Source organism: Thalassophryne amazonica, chromosome 15 (genome assembly GCF_902500255.1).
Source record: "Thalassophryne amazonica chromosome 15, fThaAma1.1, whole genome shotgun sequence".
NCBI classification, from domain to species: domain Eukaryota; kingdom Metazoa; phylum Chordata; class Actinopteri; order Batrachoidiformes; family Batrachoididae; genus Thalassophryne; species Thalassophryne amazonica.
In genome coordinates this window covers 22,804,851-22,825,694 of record NC_047117.1, presented here as the reverse complement: position 1 = coordinate 22,825,694, position 20,844 = coordinate 22,804,851, and the positions used below count along the sequence as shown (strand labels likewise).

At 39.1% G+C, this 20,844-nt stretch overlaps 1 protein-coding gene across 2 annotated transcripts in view; it reads left to right on the top strand.

Annotated features, from left to right (window-relative positions):
* The first annotated feature begins 5,721 nt into the window (after positions 1-5,721).
* Positions 5,722-20,844, top strand: part of g3bp2 (GTPase activating protein (SH3 domain) binding protein 2) — a 32,829-nt gene continuing 17,706 nt past the window's right edge. Inside the window, exons 1-7 of one of the 2 annotated variants that reach the window (XM_034188613.1) lie at positions 5,722-5,888; positions 13,683-13,801; positions 13,881-13,962; positions 15,970-16,143; positions 16,443-16,533; positions 16,636-16,741; positions 19,913-20,093. In XM_034188613.1, the coding sequence (XP_034044504.1) occupies positions 13,707-13,801; positions 13,881-13,962; positions 15,970-16,143; positions 16,443-16,533; positions 16,636-16,741; positions 19,913-20,093 (729 nt within the window). In that variant the 5' untranslated portion in view covers positions 5,722-5,888; positions 13,683-13,706. The remainder of the gene's footprint in view (positions 5,889-13,682; positions 13,802-13,880; positions 13,963-15,969; positions 16,144-16,442; positions 16,534-16,635; positions 16,742-19,912; positions 20,094-20,844) is intronic. The other variant, XM_034188614.1, reaches the window with a different exon arrangement.

Below are 20,844 nucleotides of genomic sequence, written 5' to 3'. Positions count from 1 at the left end.
AATAAAGTCGTAATTTTACGAGAATAAAGTCATAATATAATATTTCGACTTTTTTCTTGTAATATTACGACTTTTTTCTCGTAAAATTACGACTTAATTCTCGTAATATTGCGAATTTTTTCTCGTAATATTACTTTATTCTCGTAATATTACGACTTTTTTCTCGTAATATTACGACTTTATTCTCGAAGTCTAAAAAAAAGAAAAGAAATTCAATGTGGCCCTAAAACTCCGTCGTACATACAACAGCTTATTGTTTAAAGTTCTTTTTCTTTCCAGAGTCGTTTAAGTTACATAAATGGTGGGTGTTTGGGTCAGTTGTTGTTATGGCAACAGCTGGCAGGTCCTGAGATTGTAGCATCTTCAAAGATTTTGATTTTCTTTTTTTATTTAATGTGTGTTTGATAAGACTAGTATAGTAAAATAAATAAAATTAAATAAAAATGGGCAAATAGTGTTTTTATATTGCATTCAGTACAGACCCCATTTTTTAACTTTACCAAATTTACCATTTGGCTGGCTTACAATTTTAAGTTCACTGGTTTTTGAAAAGACAAGTTGGAAAAAAAAACTTTTGTAATGATTCAACCATTGTAACACAGCAGCATTTCTTTTCATGTTCTAAGAAAAATTCAGATAGGATTAGTTTTATATGGGTAGGTGGAGGAGTGTAATTTTACCACAGGATGTCTGTAATACTTAAATTTGCAGAAATAAAAAAACTTTTTCATGTTGTCATTATGATGTGTTGTGAGTACATAATACTTGCTCTATCAATTGGCACAGGAAATGAAATATCAGGATAAATAACAGATGGGAATGGTTACTCAGTAAGCAGGCCTAACACACCGCTGTCTCTCAGAGAGAGAAACTACAAGGCTGTTTTCGTTTTACTTTTCTGTGTTCCTCACTCTGGGACAGAATGGATTTATCTTGAGCAACGCCATCTATCATCTTATTGTGGTATCTAAAAAAACAAAAAATTACTCTTCTGCCATAATTTTTTTGTTCTTGTAGGATATATTTTTAAACTTGTTCGCCTAAATCATGTATACCTTAGATCACACCTGGGAGTCAGAACCCTTTTTAAAGTTGGGGGAACAATACTGAGTTGAGGGGTCTAGGGGACCAAATGGTGCAATTTGGTCCCCTAGACCTCCCCAACTCAATATAGCTAGTTTTCAAGCTCACCTCTCTTTCCAAAGACTTTGGTTAGCAGCTGTTTTCCCTCATTTAGTTTTTGTTTCCTGTCCTTTTTTTCTCTTGTTTTTTGAAATCTGGACTTTGATTTTTTTTTTTTTTTTTAGGAAAGACATGTCTTATTTCAGCCTAAACACCTCTCCTCTTTCTGTCAGATCCTGTTTGAGATGTGTGTGTGTGTGTGTGTGTCAGTGTGCCGCCTGTGCGCCTGGACTGAATCATTGTACAACTGTGCAGGGGTGGGAAGGGCCCTCAGAGATCTTTCAGTATTATTGTTAGAGCAGAATTATGTTTCGCAACATTTAAACATTCATTCTAATTATATTCTTTTACAACATGAATTGTATGGACATTAATAACATGCAACACAAAAATGTATATGCCAGTTTTTTTGTGGTCCCACCCCCTGGGTACATATTGCCCTTTATGCCCCCCCGTCCGACACCCCTGAGTGGGTGAGAGGTGGGGGTACACCCTCGAAAGGCCACCAATTTATCAAAAAACACATTCATATGCTCGCTCACACCTACAGTTAATTTAGAGTTTCCATTTCATGAAAGCGACCCAACGACATTCTTACTGTGAAACAACAGTGCTGGCCACTAAGGCCCTGTGCTGCATATACAGTATAATGTATATGTAATGTATAGAATACATATATGGACCCGAATGCAAAAGTAATTCAAAGTCACATTTATACAAAGTCAAAGTCAGATAGATACTCGTAGATGGCTGGATGGATGGATAGATAGTTAGTTCTGGAAAAACTTTAGCTCCATAACCAGTCAAATAATCAATATGGATTCATGCTAAGTTGCACATATTTCAGGGGAAAAACATAAACAAAAATGTATACCATAAAAAGAAATGAAAAGTGATCCACAGCAAGAAATATAACGCAATCCTAAAATACCCTTGGCCATATGAGCACAAAAAGAGGAAACAGAATGTGACCTTTTGGCCTCTTAAAATAGGTCAAGATTAGCCATCTTTGAACTTGTCCAAGGTCTGTGTCCCAAGAATGCTCACTGTGAATTTGAAGACCCTGGCAGTAATAGGACTGGACTGATGCTGAGCTCAGACACACGGACGGACGCAAAGCCTTTACCCAATGGCCATATTTTGGCCTTGGGTAAAAATGATCCAGCTCATTTTCTCTCTCACTTTGGATCCTACAGTGCATCTGGAGTATTCACAGCGCTTCACTTTTTCCACATTTTTTTATGTTTCAGCATTATTCCAAAACGGAGTAAATTAATTTTTTTTGTCAAAATTCTACTCACAACACCCGTATTCACATCCTTTTCTCAATACTTTGTAAATGCACCTTTGGCAGCAATTACAGCCTCAAGTTTTCTTGAACATGATGTCACAAGCTTGGCACACCTATCTCTGGGCGGTTTTGCCAGTTCTTTTCAACACCTCTCAAGCTCCATCAGGTTGGATGGGGAGCATCGGTGCACAACCATTTTCAGATCACTTTAGAGATGTTTATCAGCTTCAGGTCTGGGCTAGGACTGGACCACTTAAGGACATTCACAGAGTTGTCTTGAAGCCACTCCTTTGATATCTTGGCTGTGTGCTTAGGATCATTGTCCTGCTGAAAGTTGAACTGTCACCCCAGTCTGAGGTCAAGAGTGCTCTGGAGCAGGTTTTCATCCAGGATGTGTCTGTACATCGCTGCATTCATCTTTCCCTCAATCCTGACTAGTGTCCCAGTTCCTGCTGCTGAAAAACATCCCCACAGCATGATGCTGCCACCGCAATGCTTCACTGTAGTGATGGTGATTACTTTCCCCCAAACATGATGCTTGGCATTTACGCCAAATCATGTCCAAACAATTGAACCAATCAACTGAATTTACCCGAGGTAGACTCAAATTAAGCTGTAGAAACATCTCAAGGATGATCAGTGGAAACAGGATGCAACTGAGCTCAATTTTGCGCTTCATGGCAGCAGCTGTGAATACTTATGCACAAGGGATTTCTTTGTTTGTTTTTATTAATAAATTTGCAAACATCTAAAAAAAAATTACTTTTTCACATTGTCATTATGGGGTATTGTGTGTATAATTTTGAGGAAAAATGAATTTCATCCATTTTGGAATAATCCTGTAACATAACAAAATGTATGAAAAAGTGAAGCACTGTGAATACTTTCCAGACACACTGTAATAGCATGCAACGCTGTGCAACACACATGACAAGAAGGCAGTCACTCAGGCAGGCGTGCAGGGACATGCATCAGCCTTCTTTCTTCTGGAAAAATCAGTGGATCCCTGCAGCGTCAATACCCGCAGGGATCACTTTTATGCCTCAAGTGTAGAAATTACAACAGCATCACAGCTTCTTTATGGCTCACAGGCAAACATCTAAATGTTCTAATTTCATATAGAAAATAGTCCACTAATAATTTGATATAGTAGGCTACTGATGTAAAACCTAAAAAACCCCCCCAAAAAAACCACTTTTTTGGAAAAAAAAAATGCTTATTTGGGAAGTGTTGGCCAACAAAAGCTAGCTCATTACCTGGAGGTTATAGGTTCAATCAGCTGGTGAGATGGGATACACGGGTGGGAGAGCTGAAGGAACATTTGCCTGCCAGGTGACAGCAGAACATCTTTTATTACTCTTGCAGCACTTTGCTAAAATGCTTTTGGAATTTTAAAACCTATCAGGTTATTTTATTTACTGCAGCTACCGTATCATATTTAACAGAAAAGTTCTGTGTCACTCAAACTCTGCAGCTCTGGAGGAAGCAGCAAAGTCTGTTTTTTTTTTTTTTTGTAAACTGAACTGTTCCCAAACAAAAGCCTTCTTGATGATAGTACGTGTGATTTTCCTGTATTTTCATCTTGAAATGATTCGACTATCATTGCTTTAGTGTTGTTTTAATGACTTAAGTGTTGCGCAAATCAAGAAAGATAAATATTTTAAAGTTGTAATATTTTTAAGTATCAGTAAGATTAGAACATAAGCAAAATAAATAACTAAATAAAATAACATAAAATACCCAAAAGCCTTGATCGGGAACATTCCCATTAACAATCCCTTTGGAACTGATAGTCATAAATCTGAGTTTAGCATTAAGAAATCTATTTTAAAATGCTCCCCTACCCCAGGCTGGACAAACTGACAGACGTTATGGACGATGCCAGTCACCCTCTGCACACCGTCATCAGCAACCAGAGGAGCCTCTTCAGCCACAGACTGCTCCTTCTCAAGTGCAGGACCAACAGACTGAAAAACTCCTTTGTCCCCAGGCCATCAGACTGTACAACTCCTCATTCGTGGGGAGGAGGTGTAACAGGAATACAGAGGACGGGAAGGAGAGGAACAGTAGTAGCCAGTAACTTCAGTAAGTATTGATGAGTATGTCTTTAACTTTCACTTTTGATGCTCTGTGCGCTTCTTACCCTGTGTGCTGCTATACAATGCTGCTGGAACCTCAGTTTCCCTGAGGGGGTCTTCCCAAGGAATTAATAAAGTCCTATCTAATCTAATCTAATCTAATCTAATCTAATCTAATCTGATCTTAGTTTCAACATTAATACAATTGAAATTCCTATGAATTCAAATGTGAAACCTTTTCAAATGTGTCCTTTTTCGGTTATTTCAATAAATAATGTTGCCATGTTTCCTTTTATGTACTTTACTGTTCTTTACCTGTTCTATAGTTCATTCATTCATTCATCTTCTACCGCTTAGTCCAATTAAGGGTCGCGGGGGACTGGAGCCTATCCCAGCAGTCATAGAGCACGAGGCGGAGTACACCCAGGACAGGACTTTAGTCTGTCGCAGGGCCACAAACAGACAAACAAGCACGGACACACACACACACACCTACGGACAATTTAAAGACCCCAATCCACCTAACCCGCATGTCTTTGGATGTGGGAGGAAACCAGAGCACATGCAAACTCGACACAGAAAGGCCATGGGAATTGAACCCACGGCCTTCTCGCTGCTAACCACTAAGTCACCGTGCTGCCCTGTTCTATAGTTGTTGGCATTCAATGAAGTTTGATAAAGCGCTTCCTAGTGGCACTGGAGTGGTAGAATTGCTTCCTTTGGAACAACAGGTTGTGGGTTCAAATCCTGGTGAGGACACACATCCAGTAAGGGTTCCCAGGCTACCTCACCCAGGGTGTCACCTGGGTTAACCCGTAATTTTAACCGTTATTTTACCAGGTTTGTCTCATTGTTTTTACAAGGTAGTCCCATTTTTACAAGGTGGACCTGGACATTTTTTTTAAGTTTTAAAGCTTTCAAATCACGTAACCAAAAAAAAAAAAAAAAGCTTCCTTAAAAAAAAAATCCCTGGAACATTGTTTATTGATTTACTTTTTATGCTTTTTTCCGTGAATAAGGATTTTTCTCGACACAGGCTTCATTCATGACGCCAACACGAGATGAGTAGGACCATGTGACTAATATCCAACCACGTCATTGGTTGAATCGTTGCGAAGGGGTTCCCTGCCCCAGAGAGCAGGGGTAAAACAATAAATCGGTGCTATCACTTTAAATCTTCAATCTCTGGTACAGCAGAGATCAGAAAGTGTTCTTGCATCGTGGGAACTATCATAACTTATCACTGAAATACTCTGTATTTCAGCGTAATTTACAAACGATTATTCATAGCTATTTATTACAAACCATTCTGTCTTCACGGATAGATCTTTCACAAGGTAAGTTAGCCGCCTGTTTTGCTTAGAGACGTTAAGCTAGCCGTAGTAGCTAATGTTAGCTGCATTGTCTGGTGGTAGTCAACACGACGATCGCTGGGTTCACAAGCCATTCACAAAGTTGTCAGTTAACATTATGTGGTTAACCAGTACACAAACTATTCACCGAAATTGTATTTTTAAAATGAACGGCTTAATCAAAATGCGTCAAATCTGCAGTTCCTTTGTTTTCTGTTGCGTTTACAACACTTGGCGTGTATCAGTGGTTGGAAACTGCGTAAGAAAAGGATTATTTTAAAAAAAGTTGGAGTAAGTTTTGCATTGATTATAATGTGAAATTAATGCACGTAAAACTATTAATTACAAACAACGATTTGTTTTGTGGCCCCGTGAATGAGTACTGCAGTAAAAATGTTTGAGGTGTTTACGTTAAACTACAGCAATGTAAACCGTGTCAGCGTTATTTTCTATTGTAACACTAGTATAACTATTGCGTGCTTCCGTAGAATGTAAACATGATAACCAGCTTAAAAAAAGACTACGCCACAAGTTAGCCAGCCATCGTTAGCTAGCTAGCTGCTGTGCAACCTCGTCGATGCTTTTCTGTTGGTATTGCTTGTTTGAGCATTTAATGAATCATCAGACGAGTATTTGTGTCCCTTAAGTTTTTTTTTTCATTCTTTTCTCATGCAACCAGGTTAGGTAACGATCACTGACCCGACTGCAGGAAAATCGCGTGAAAATGTTGTTTGTCGTGTCGGTAAACACGAATATGAAAGGTGGCAGTTTAAATTGATGTAAATAAGAGTAGGCCTATGGTTCACAACGGGATTTGTAGCTGTGACGTCTGCCTGATCTAATATTAAAACTACGATTTAATCATGATAAACGTGTTGTCTTTCGTGTACACCTGCATTAGTCGCTTCCTCATTTCTCGACAGTCGTTTCCCCCTGCTCAGACTGGATGAACGCGATGGCGCAGTTAGTCAGCTATCTTAACTTTAGCTGCACGATTGACGAGGTTCAGATGAAGCATGGACGAAATCATTAATAACTAGAGCAACACAAAGGTCCATGCCTCGGCAGAACACCAGTTGTTGTGGTCAACCAAACTGAAAATGTTACTCTGTGTTGTGGGTCACAGCCTGTGTTTACATTAAGAGTTACTAACTGAATGGAATCATTCAGGTCAGATAGGTAAACCACATGTATAATTTACATGACAACACTAAAAAAATATAGGTTGGGTAAGGCAAGGCGCAGGAGCCTGCATTGGTACCACACATCATTGCATCCCACGTGCTAAGCATGACCTTGTGTCCTGGATGACATCCACCCAGGCAGAGAACTGGTCCATCCACACTTTTCAAAATTAAATGTTTAAATGTGGGCTTTCTCAAGCTATCTGGGCCCTAAACACTGTGGCATCTGTGTGCTGCATCATGCTTAGAGAACAGTGCCACATGGCCAAAGTCTTGGGGCTGATGTTCCCTCACAATACAAGTGATAGGCCTACTTCTCATTAAGGCTCAGTAAGCAGCCATTCCTTTGACACAGTCATTCCACCAGTACTCCAGGGTCTTACAAAGAGACCTAGTATTATAGGTTTCACACACATAACTGAGTGTAGTGAACCAAAGACAAGCACCTTACACTACATCTGTCATGTAGAATCTATTTAGACCTTCTCAGTATCTTTATAATTGGCTTACCTTGCCATATTACAATAGCTTCAACCATTTGAAGCATGATTCCTTCCTGGATTGTGATGATTTCTTCATCTGGAGTGGGTTTCTGATCTTTTTCTTCCTCCTCCGGCTGCTGCAGGTCAGAAATGAGGGCTTTGTCATTGCGGACGATTCCTGACGATTCAAAGTTTTCTTTACACTTTCACTGCCGGTTCAGATTTGGCTGGAATTTATATGTGTGTGGCGTGTATAAATTCCTGCCCAATCTCAGCTGGCAGGAAGGCTCTAAAGAGCCACATCCTAAAACATAGAATCGTCCACACATAATTGTCCACCCTTATCGCTGACCTGCAGCAGCCGGAGGCGGAAGAAGAAATCATCATCCAGAATCGTCTGCACCGACTATCCTTCCCAAAAGTGGTCAAATCAAAATTGACTTTTATACAGTAATCTAAATTTTCAGGGTCCACAACTTGACCGCGAGTAAAGCCGAATCGAGACTTGCGCCTGCACGAGTTAACGGGGCTCACCTGTAATATTTTATGGCAATTTTTTTTTTTTTTTTTTTTCAAAGCTGAAGAAGTAAATCTAACGTTGTGCTTCCTTTGCTTCATTTCATGACAATAATTAATTCATTCTTCAATTTCAATTTATTTAATTTATATAGCGCCAAATCACAACAAAGTTGCCTCAAGGTGCTTCACATAAGTAAGGTCTAACCTTACCAACCCCCAGAGCATGCACACAGGCGACAGTGGTAAGGAAAACTCCCTCTGATTTGAGGAAGAAACCTCAAGCAGACCAGACTCAAAGGGGTGACCCTCTGCTTGGGCCATGCAATTGACACAGTTGACAAAACAATTTACAAAACCAATATACAGGGAATTTTGCCCGTGCACAGGATGGGAGGGTTGCAGAAGAAGACACCATTCCCATCTCTGGATGGAGCCACACCTCAAACAGAGAAGGGTAAAAAGCATAGTAACATACTATACTAGTATGCTAGCCATACGAAAGGGAAAATAAGTGCATCTTAAGTCTGGAATTGAAAGTCTCTACAGAATCTGACTGTTTTATTGATGCAGGGAGATCATTCCACACAACAGGGGCAGGATAAGAGAAAGCTCTGTGACCTGCAGACTTTTTATTCACTCTGGGGACACAAAGCAGTCCTGCACCCTGAAAATGCAGGGCCCGGGCCAGTACGTAGGGTTTAATTAGGTCAGTAGCTAAGTAGGGGAGGTGCCAGTCTGTGAACAATTTTATAGGTTAGTAGCAGAACCTTAAAATCTGATCTCACAGGGACAGGAAGCCAGTGAAGAGATGCCAAAATGGCTATAATGTGGTCAAACTTTCTGCTTCGTGTCAAAAGTCTGGTAGCAGCATTTTGAACCAATTGGAGACCCGTAATGCTGGACTGTGGTAAACCAGAATATAGAACATTGCAGTACAGTGGTCCCTCGCTATAACGCGGCTCACCTTTCGCAGCATCGCAGTTTCGCAGAGTTTTTAAATGCAAGTTTGCATGCTTCTTTTTTTTTTTTTTAAACAGCGCATTGTGTTCTGCGTCCTTATCAGGCGGGCCGGTCGCGGCACTGGTCGGCATCACCGCGATTGCTCTCACTGCCTCCGATGCGGTTACTGAGTCTGCAGGCTCAGTATATATATTCAGAAAGAGTTTCCAGACATTCAGATTGGCAAAAGCAAATTTATAGAGTTGCGACCACAGAATATACAACTAAGCAGCAAATTGCCACATAATGTCCGTCTTCGTCACCACCACAAAAACTTCATATTAGCACTCAGTGCTTTGCATAAAGTCTATCCTTCTATGGAACTATATTCACATGATTTACCAGAGAAATTTTTGTGTGATCCAGTTAGACGAATGCTAGGTCACTGAATGTGAAGCCTGTTGTGATGGGAAAGAGTTCAAAAAAACCTTTGAATTAGAGGACTCACCTACAGTAACTTGGATGGTTTGGAAAAATGACTGTGATGAAAAACTGAGCAGAGTAACTGAGGAAGGTACCTCTTATGATCTTGTAGACCACATATGCAGCATGATACCCAGTTTTATGCAGCGCTGCTTCATTTAAAGGAAGCAGGCTGAATCAGATGAGGGAAAAAAAAAATGGGATGTTGCTGTTGCTTAGCACTCTGAATCTGACAAGGGTCTCTTGCAAGTGGACTTCTCAGAGAATTATGTCTGCGTTTCTCACGATGAGATTCAGAGTGCCCACTGGCAGCAAGCACAGGTTAGTCTGTTCACTGCTGCATTTTGGTATGAAAGTTTTCTTCATCCCCTCATTTTGTCACCAAATAATCTGACCCATTCCAAAGATACAGTTGTAGCATAAATTGACTGCATTTTGAATGAAGTTCCAAAAACTGTGGAAGAAAAGTGTCAATTTGGTCTGACTGCATCAGATTTTAAGAATAGGATTATTCTTGCTGTTTTGGCACCTTTGCTGGCAAAGCATAGCTTTGACGCATCACGTGGGAAGAGCCCTGTCAATGGCATTGGGGCAGTGAAACGGGTGGTATGGAATGCAGTGAGAAATAGAAAAGCTATCGCCACAAATGCATCTACATTCACTGAGGCAACCAGGGCAAGCAATGTCCAGATATTGAAATGAAGATCTCCAACATTGATGGGATCAGTAGTGAACTGGGAATAGAAGAGGTATTTACAAATGTTCCCCTAGTTCCTGGCATGGCAAATGTTGGCCGCATGAAGTTGATTGCTAGGAAAGCCACCTATTACACCCTCTCTTCAGGTGCAGTATTTAATGCTGCCGAACCTTTTGCTGAATCGGATTCAGGACTCAGAGAATTAAATGCTGACTCTGGAGAGAAGGCTGACAAAAGCTTCAGAGAAGCCAGTTCTATTGTGTTGATGGGTGACTGGTTTGGTGTAGAATATGATGGGAAGATTTACCCAGGGGAGGTAAAATGTATTGAAAATGGTGAATACAAACTTTCAGTAATGATACCAGCTGGCAAATTTTGGAAATGGCCTGTGAAACCAAATGAGATATTTTACACCCACAACAAACTCGTGAGAAGATACAGCCATCTTTTACTGTTAACAACTGCGGTCACTTAGGACTGTCACGATTAGGAATTTCTGTAGACTATTAATTGTCAGGCAAATAATTGCGATTGACGATTATATTGTCTATTTTTTCTTTTTTTTTTCCCTTCTTTATATTCTACTATCATAGTATGATTACACAACTCTGGAAGAACGTTTGGGTTTTGTGAGTGGAGAAACTGGGAATAGTGCAACATTTTTATTTTTATCCTCATTTTACATACAGTCCCAACTTTTTATGATTTGTGGTTGTTTCTGTTGAATTTCTGAAATTACAGAACTGCTATAAAGAACAGTGTGAACATTTTATTGTGCTTTAAAACTTTGTGGAGCAAACACCAAACTCTTATAAAGAAGGAAAAACACCTGGACATGTTCAGAAAAACTGATATAAACTTAACAGAACATTGCAGGCTGATTACACTACCCATGTTTATTTTTTATTTTTTTGTATAAATAAATCAGAATACAGAGGCAACTCACTTTGAAATAATTAAAACGTAGGACGGCTGCCTAAAACTATGAATTGAGAGGAAAAACAAAGACTTAAATAAATGACTTGTCAACTGCTAAATTAGTTGTTAATGATTTCAGTTGTCAGTGTAGTCGTGACTAGTCGTGGCAGCCCTACTTAAAACCGAAATGCATCCACAGCGGTGCCGTGGTACGTGGCTTTGGAACCAGAACCTCCTCACGCTCCGTGTTATTATCCGAGCCTCGCTAACCATCCGACCAAGACGAGAGGAAACAGAGGCAGCGAGGCTGCGTGTGGCTGCTGCAGCACGATGACGTCAGATTCTGAGTTGTTTTATGCAACTTTGTGGCTAGAAGAAGTAATTCACGGTAATCGCGATTATGAAAAATATTTGCGAATATGAAAAATAATCACGATTGGCGAAAATTGTAATAATTGTGACTGCCCTACGGTCACTTTGTTTTTATTATTATTATTTTGATTTGTAGTGATCTCTTGCAACATATTTGAAGAAAAAGAGTTGACCTTAGTATTGTAGAAATGTATATACATGTACATCTAATGGGCTGCTGATGTACATGTATTAGATTTAGAAATTACTTGATCTATTTAGTTAGGTAAATCATGTACACTGGATTCAGAAAACAAAGGGTTAGTTTATTTTGATAAAATATAGAGTCCCCTGGAAATCTGCTCATTCATAGGTTTAGTTTGAAATGAAAAATTGCTTCACATCTGGTCACTCAAATGTGCTTTTCCAGTTTTAGGAAAAAATGTAATGGGAGTCACGGTAATGCGAGTCCTGATGATTATGCAAGTCCCGAAGAATGTTTAGGGAGAAGTATTTTCTTTTCCTTCTTTTCCTTCTTAATATTATTATTATGTGTTACTAATGCATTGCATATATTTCTTTGTTCCAGTCATTTACAGTCGGAGACATTTATAAAATGTAAAATTTTTCACCCTTTTGTGTGTAATGTGATTCACAGTTACGGACGGGTATTGATAAGATTTTATTGATATCGATCCGATTCCCTTATCGATACCTCCTGTGAATTTTCTGTGTACTACAAATAGGCTTTTGTAGGTTTTTGATGTCAACATTTTATTGAGTCTTAAAGTAAATAAATATGAAATTGGTCACTGGATCCTCGATCTCTGTACATAAAGTTTTTGTCATAAGCATTTCCTTTCAGACATTAATGGCATGATTATCTCTCATGATTGTCTGAGCTGATCTCAGCTGGCTGCTGGAGTCTGCAGGTCTGCAGCCATACAGTCTTGGGCTGCTGCACATCAGCACAGGATGTCTCATTTTGGGAGGAAAAAACATTTTTGATCGATCGCAGTTTATTGGTTGTATTACAATGATTGGAAAGAGGTGTCATTTGATTTAAATGGCAATTCGCTTTGAAGTTATTAATTCCGAGCAGACTGTCTTTCTAACTTGACTCGGAGAGCGGTGCAGCGTTTGGAGCAACGGAACAGAGGACGATTGTCGTTTCTTGCCTGCAACAAGACAGGAGTCCCAGTAAGTCGCTTTAATCTGCACAAAAGTGACTCAACGATTAACATATTTAAATGGCTTTGAGAGAGGTTAAGAAGCGGAGTTGCCACTTCTGAAGAGGAACGAAGCAAAGAACCAATGAAACAGCAGATCGGAGCACAGCTTCATTGGTTCAAGGTTCATTTTCATTTTCCTGACAAACACTCTCAAAAACAACGGCCGCCCTGAAGGACTAATAAGGGAATCGTTGAGCAAAAAGTCTGACATTGGTGGATCGAATCATTTCTTAACGATACCCTAAAAGAACTGGTTCTCAATACCAGACCCTATTTGCGCTGTAATTAAGAGACTAATTAAAGATTTATCTTATCACACCTTGTGTCAACTGGGACATGCATACCAGAAATGGTGTCTAAAAATGTATATTGTATGGGAGGTACACAAAAAAAACTTGAAAAGTGACAAAAGAAAATGTAACACAAGTCACATGGAAATGCCCAGATGTGTTCAGTCAGTCAACAGCCAGCTGTAAAACGGAACACACCTGATTTAGCTCATTATATGCTGTTAGAGCTGAGACAAATGGAAAACATGGAGTGCTTTGGGTCCCAAGGACCAGGGTTGGATAACACTGCTGTATGAGAAAACTTTGGCCATTTCAAATGCTGGAAGATCCAGAGCAGTCTGCTGCTCTATGCAAGTGATGAACATGTGCTGAAAGTCCTGTCTGTAAAGTACAATCTGATTAGGTATTTACATGGTTAACAAGTACAAATGGCTTCCTGTTGATGGTTTGTAAAGGAACTGGACCACCTGCCATTACTGCCGGATCTCTGAATAAATCCAGCTGTTTAATTTTGATAGTTTATATGAAATATTTCTATTTTGATTCACAATCATTCTTGATTGTTGGTGTCAGTGTAAATGCAGCTAAATGGCAATGGTTCAGCAACCTCCACTGTTGGTTTCCTAACTCAGTATCACTTATGTCATTGGAATAAATGTGACAAAATCATGTTTTCTGTTGCAGCACTTAATATTGTTTACCAAAGAAATGGTGATGGAGAAGCCAAGTCCCCTGCTTGTAGGGCGGGAGTTTGTGAGGCAGTATTACACACTGTTAAACAAGGCACCTGATTTCCTCCACAGGTAACTATGAAAATGTAGACAGCTGCGTGAGGTTTGTGGCTGTTGGAAAATCTCAACTGTTTTGTTATTGTGTTATTAGGTTCTATGGGAGGAATTCTTCCTATGTTCACGGTGGACTTGATCCGAATGGAAAGCTGACAGAAGCAGTGTATGGACAAGCGGTAGGTAGTGATAATCAATAATGATTTACTTTGAAGGACAGTGTGGTGGTGTTTGGTATTAGTTTATTTAATACTTTGGCATCTGCCTACGTGATCATCCTCTGTCAGGCGGAGGGAGGAACGTGGTTATTGGAATAGGATCTTTTCATGCATCTCTCCAATCACATATGCATTTGTATATCTGTCCAGATTATGCAGGACAACATACAGTTTAAGCTACCAAAGACAACTGGGCTGAATTTGCCAGGCTTTATGAATAATACATTAATAAAACCTTTGTATAATCTTTTTTCAGAGAAGTATGGTAATTGTTTACCCTTCCGCAGGACAGGCAGGGCGGCTGACTGCTCTGCCAGTCACTTCTGAGTAGGGATGGGTATCGATAAGATATTATCAATTCCGCTTATCGATCCGATGCCATTATTGATCCGATTCCCTTATCGATACCTCTTGTGAATTTTTTTTTGTGTACTAAAAGTAGGCTTTACAGTTTTTCTATGTCAGAGGGTCAAAGAGCTTTTTCTTATCGTGCACCTGCTCTGTAGAACGGTCTTCCTGTGACCGTGAGTCCTTGGACATTTTTAAGTCAAGACTTAAAGCCTATTTTTATTTTCTTCCTTATGAATAGTTTTTATTTTTTGTCTGTTTTATTCTTTTCTGTTTTTAATTATGTATTTGAATTTTTAAATTTTAATTTATCCATTTATGTGAGGCTCCTTGAGACAGCTTTTGTTGTGATTTGGCTCTTTATAAGCCGATTGAATTGAAAGGGAACAACATTTTATTGAGTCTTAAAGTAAATAAATATGAAATTGGTCACTGGATCCTTAAACTTTGGACATAATAAACTCTACATGGTGGATCCTTGATCTCTGGACGTAAATAGAAATAAACAAAATCTGTAGTTTTTGTCAAAAGCATTTTCTTTCAGACGTTATTGGCATGAATGTCTTTCCATACATCTGAGCTGAACTCTTGCAGCTGGCAGCGCTGCACATCAGGATGTAATTATAAAGAATGCAGGACGTCTCATTTTGGGAAGGGAAAAAAAAACGTTTTAGTCGATTGTAGTTTCTTGTCTGTCTTGTCGGACCGATAAGGGAATCGTTAAGCACAAAGACTATTGATATCGGTGGATCGAATAATTTCTTAACGATACTCAAAGAACTGGTTCTTGATACCCAACCCTACTTCTGAGACCTCACTCTTCTGAATGTGCTTCACAGGAAAAGCATTTTCAATCCAGAGGAACTACAGCGACACTTAAGAACACATTAAAGAACTGCAGTGAACAAGAGTAGTACTGGTGCTTAGGCTAACTGTAAATAATTAAGACCAAAACAAGTGTGTTCTCATCAGGTTTTTGTGACATCAAAAGACAGATGTTAAAGAAAAAATGGGGAACACTGAGTCAGCTCTGCATCACCACTAAGACTGTTGGTGAAAGTTCTTAATTGCAGACAGAAAAACAGAATGGGGTATATTTGCTCCTCTTCTGTTTATTAGGGTTGGACTATGTGTGTCATTACGAAAGACTGGAAGAGAATATAATGAACAGATCCATGTCTTGAAACTGCTCATGCTAACTGTAAGTTCCTTCTGCTGCTCCCTTGTTTCCACTCAGGGTTGCCTTGCAGCATATCCATGGTTTATCTGCATGTTGATTTGGACCATTTTTTTTTTTTTTTATCCTGGATGTCCTTTCTGACGCAACTCCACATTATTACATGAAGAAATATGAAGCCAAGCACACTAATCACTTGGCCACCACCCCTGGCCACTGCTCATGCTAGCTGTATTTTTAATTATTCATATGCAACATTTCAGGGTAAACCTTGGCCATAATTTTAATCTCACTGTAAGGTTGTTAGAAATGGACACTAATTAGTTACTGAAGGCGATGGTGGGATGTCTTAGGAACTAGGTATCTTCTGAGATCCTTGCATTCCCCTGGAAAGGTGTTTCTAATTCTGACCAAAATTTCCTGTTCTTGTCTGTATATTCTAGGAAATTCACAAAAAGGTCATGTCTCTGCAATTCAGTGAATGCCACACAAAGATCAGGCATGTGGATGCCCATGCCACTCTAAATGATGGAGTGGTGGTTCAGGTCCTCGGAGAACTGTCCAACAACGGTCAGCCCATGAGGAAGTTTATGCAGACATTTGTGCTTGCTCCAGAGGTGAGTGTGTCACCATTTTAATACCAATAATGGTTCCTGTGGTTGAGAAATGAGCAGTAGGACAATTTATGTGATCTGATGTAGAAGGATGAACTGCCAGTTTGATATTTAAACATTACTTTGGACTCCTACTAGCCACTTAAAGAAAATAATTTATTATTAGCGAGAACTAATTTACTACAAAAAATGTGAAGTCTTTTTTTTTTTTTTTTTTTAAAGTGTAATTTAATATGTGCTTAGCTTTTCTTTTCTTAAAATTATGAACTGAAGTATGCACTTTATATATTTGCATTGTTTAGGGTTCGGTGGCAAACAAATTCTACGTCCACAATGACATCTTTCGTTATGAGGATGAGGTTTTTGGTGATTCTGAAGCGGAGCTTGATGAAGGTAAGATGTGGCTTGATCTTCCATGAAGTGTGTGTGTGTGGGACAGAGTTAATATATGCTCATAATAACTTCACAATGTTTCTGGCCCTGTATATTTCATAGAATCAGAGGAGGAAGTTGAAGAAGAGCCAGAAGAGAGACAGCCATCCCCAGAACCACTTCAAGAAAGCCCCAACAGCTCCACATACTATGAATCACACCCTGTCAGGTAAACCAAATTATTGCCACGACAGTATATTGAAATGCAATTCAATTCAAATTTTTTTTTTGCTTTTATTGCCTTTGCCAAGGAGGCAATGTTTTCAGTGTTGTTAGAAGGATTATGCAAAAACTACAAAACTGATTTTATTTAAAAAAAAAAAAATTTTACATGGTGGAAGGATGGAGTATGAGCCAAGGAAGACACTATTAACCTTTGGAAATTTCATTTCTGAGCGTCACCAGCAATTCACTGATTATCACCTTGTTTCTGCTTCAAACTGCACTCCAGTCATCATCTGTCTCAGCGACAGATATCTGAAGCTTTTATACAACAATCATTTCCACATAAAGTAAGCATTATTTCATAATAAAAGACGGCAGACCGATCAGAGTGCACAGCAGCTGCTGCTGCGTCTACGTCATTTCAGAGCGTCAATAACGACTCGCCAATTATTGCCTCGTTCTGCTTAAAGCTGACTTTAGAATGATTTAAGAGGTTTTACCTTGTCATCTGATGGTTAATAATCACATTAATCCATTTGATCACTTTGGGTGTAGAGAGTCTGTCACAGACGTGCTGTGAAATGATGCATGCGCAGTGAAGGCAGGGCGGACCCATTTTTAGGGGGGACCGTTTGGTCTGCGACACTAGCGTATAGGTAGCATTGGGGTGTGACTTGGTATCTCATTATTTGATTCAAGGAGCCATGATTCAATTAAAAATACATTTTTCATTCTAAATTAATTCAGTACATAGAGCTGCTAATTTCAGGAGCTACTAAACTGTGTTGCAATTTGCTAAAGGCAATGTGGCAAATTGTCATAAAAGCAAAAACTTTTAATATATGATGGGAGAGGAAGGAGTGGAGAAAAAAGGGACAAATCACAACCTTTTGCAGTGTTTGTCATAGCAGGTGTGCGGGTTTGCAGCCCCATGGAAGCTCTGATCTAAAATGGTTTGGTTTGTCACACCCAGGGATATATGTGAATCTTAACACCGTATTTCAGTGCAGGCAGCAAGCAGCATTTTGTTAATGAGCATGGTTTGGAAAAAAAATTGAATGCCCGTTCTGTTAATCACAGAAATACGGTGCTCACTTTCCTCGAATCGGCAATGTCCAGGCTGCTCTGTCTGGTACACGAGGGGTTTTTAATGAAAATGCATTGCAATCGTATAGGATGTTTTGTCTGATGGGAGCGAAAATCTGGTATATTAAAGGATTATTAACCGAACAAGAGGTCTGTACAGGGAAATATCACACCAAGGTGTTGGTACAGACCAAGCGCAGCAAGGTCCATGTGGAAAAACACAGAGGTCTGATATCCCTGTACAGACCGAGCATGCATGGTTAATAATTCATTTATTATATGGCTGTTATATACATATAAACATGCAAACTTTCAGTATTGCCCGAATATGCTGCTGGCGGTGTTGAGCTCGTTCGCTTTCTTCGCCTCCATGAAGAACTTGCTAACAGGTGGGCCGGTTGTTAGCTGGTAAGCTTTCAGTCCGTTTGTTTTTTTTTCAGATGTTGTTTAGATATTTATGGAGTACGCTCATGTCCGACTTGGGTTTTCTAATCATGTTTTTAGCTTCCTGATTTGTAACAAAAATAAGCATTGCGGACCGATTGTCATGGAAACCGGTCCGGATATGGGAAAATATCCGACTGGTAATCAGCCAGAAAATCAGAAAATGTTGACGAAAAGCTCTATTTCGCAATGTGAACTTTTGTGTGTGTTAGGGGTCGGGGGCATTCATAGATATGCTCCCTTAATTGGATTCACTCCAAAAGTTCATAAATCTTTTTTTTTTTTTTTTTTTTTTACACCTCTCCCAATGAAGTTGGGCAGAGGTTATGTTTTCACCCCTGTTTGTCTTTAACCCACAATTTTTCATATATTATGACATTTTTACTGGGGATTCATATCCTGATAGGCAAGAACTGATTCAGTTTTCAAGGTGAAAGTCAGAAAAAATCTTTTAAAATTGGAAAAATCCCTATCCTTTAACATTGAATGAATTTTTTAAAATTCACAACTCTCATTTCTTTTCATATTTGATAGCATAACGTAGGATGGTATCCTTTATCAACTGACAAGGTTTGAGCTGGACTACAGAGTTTGTGGCCATTTAAATTTAACATTGAAAACCACATTTTAATATATATTTTACATTATATCTTAAACATGCACCAATCACACTCATATTTTAAAGTGAGGTGCAGAATAGGAATCACTATCACCTGACAGTCTGATCCAGGTTGTGGACATTTGACTTTAATACTGAAAAGCCCAGTTGGAGTACATTTTGAATTATCTCAATCAAAAGTGCCTCAATAACTTCCATTTGTGACAATGAAGTGCAAACTGGCACTCTCAATGAATAGACTGATCCGTATTACGGATTTAGCAGCTATTTGATTCTAACATTGAAAAGCCCTTTTGATCTATAGTTTGTGTTATATTTTAGCTTATGAAAAGCCACTTCTAACAGGACTTTGACATTGAAATTTTTTTTCCAAGTTAAAAATTTGTGAAATTTGAAATTAGTGTTGGTGGAGGTTTGTGCTGAGTGCAGTGCTCTAGGTTAGCCTACACCCCACTATTTCACCAAGGTTCAAGAAAATTTATGTAGTAATTCATGCGTAATCTTACTAGAATTGAACTAAAATAGTTAATGTGGGAAGTGATGGTGAAAGTATGTGCTTTCAGGGCTGTCATATAGGAATCACCCTGTGTGTGTGTCCATGAGTCTTGTAAGTGCACCTTCTACTAAACTTCACATAATGGTAGTACACCTCATGGAGATATGCATGAAGGAAAATAATTACAGTCTGATGTCTTCAACAGGAGATATTTGGCCTTTAGTGTTTGACACACAATACTGACTTAGAGTACACCTTCTCCTAAAATGTATTTTAATAAAAACTTCACACAGTGGTTGCACATTTTTTTTTTTTTTTTTTCTTCCAGCAGACTTGTCTCTTCATTACAGTTTAATTTGGGTGTTTCAACATAAGATTTGCCATTATTGATACATGCAATAGGCTCATATGGTGAAGTGTCTAGTTATGTTGCTGGACTAAAGCAATTATTGGAAATCTTATTTTCCCCAATGTTTTGAATGTTCTTTGTATTTAAACAACTAATAACAAACTTGCCTTTTTCTCTGAAGTAATGGTGTAGAAGAGTCGATAGAGGAACCAGCTCCGGAGCCAGAACCAGAGCCTGAACCCGAGCCCAAAGTGGAGGAGATTAAGCCAGAAGATGATGAGAAGGCTCTGGAAGAGATGGAGGAAAAGACACCTTCACCTGTTCCTGTAGAGTCTCCTCCAAATACCCAGGAGCCTCCCAAGGTAGGATGACTATTTCTGTCACCGTTTGAACCCAGTTGTTAGCTTGTATGACATTATCTGAGGTTTTTTTGAGTATGAAAGCATTGCTGAAGTCTGTGCTGGTTTTCTGCTGATATATCATGGCTTACCTGAATCAAGGCGAGTAGTAATTGTATGCCATCTCATGAAACTGTGGCCTTGCTTTGGCAAGATGATGCCAAACTAAATATGACATCGAGTTATTTCCTGCAGTTTCTGTCGCTGATTTTGTTGCAATGGTAAAACGAAAACGTGCACACAGTAGCAATGTCTATTGCCCCTATTTTAGGTTACGAGGTACAACCTACAATACATGGTCAGGATGACCTTGACCAACACCTTCAGCTATGCATATTCAGGAAATATGGAAAACTTTTCAAGCACTGCTATGTAGGTTCTGGTCAAGGTTCTTTGTGTTATGACACAGCTGAGGTGTCCCCATTCTGTGCATAATCATTGTTGGCTGTCTCTAAACTGTAGTCTTATAACTGATGTTTTTATTTTTTTTTTTAAATCTATAGTAAAAATAAGTGTATCCTTTGGCTTTTCACTTGGGGTTGTCATAGCGGATCTGCCTGTTGAATTTCATTTGGAGTAAAATCAACATGAACATATCAAATGTATTATGCAAAGAACATTGGCACATTACTCCATCAAACAGAAACTTCTATAATAACAGTAGCACTGCCCAGTGCTACACCTGCTAACATGCTGTGGCAGTAAATCGGTCATT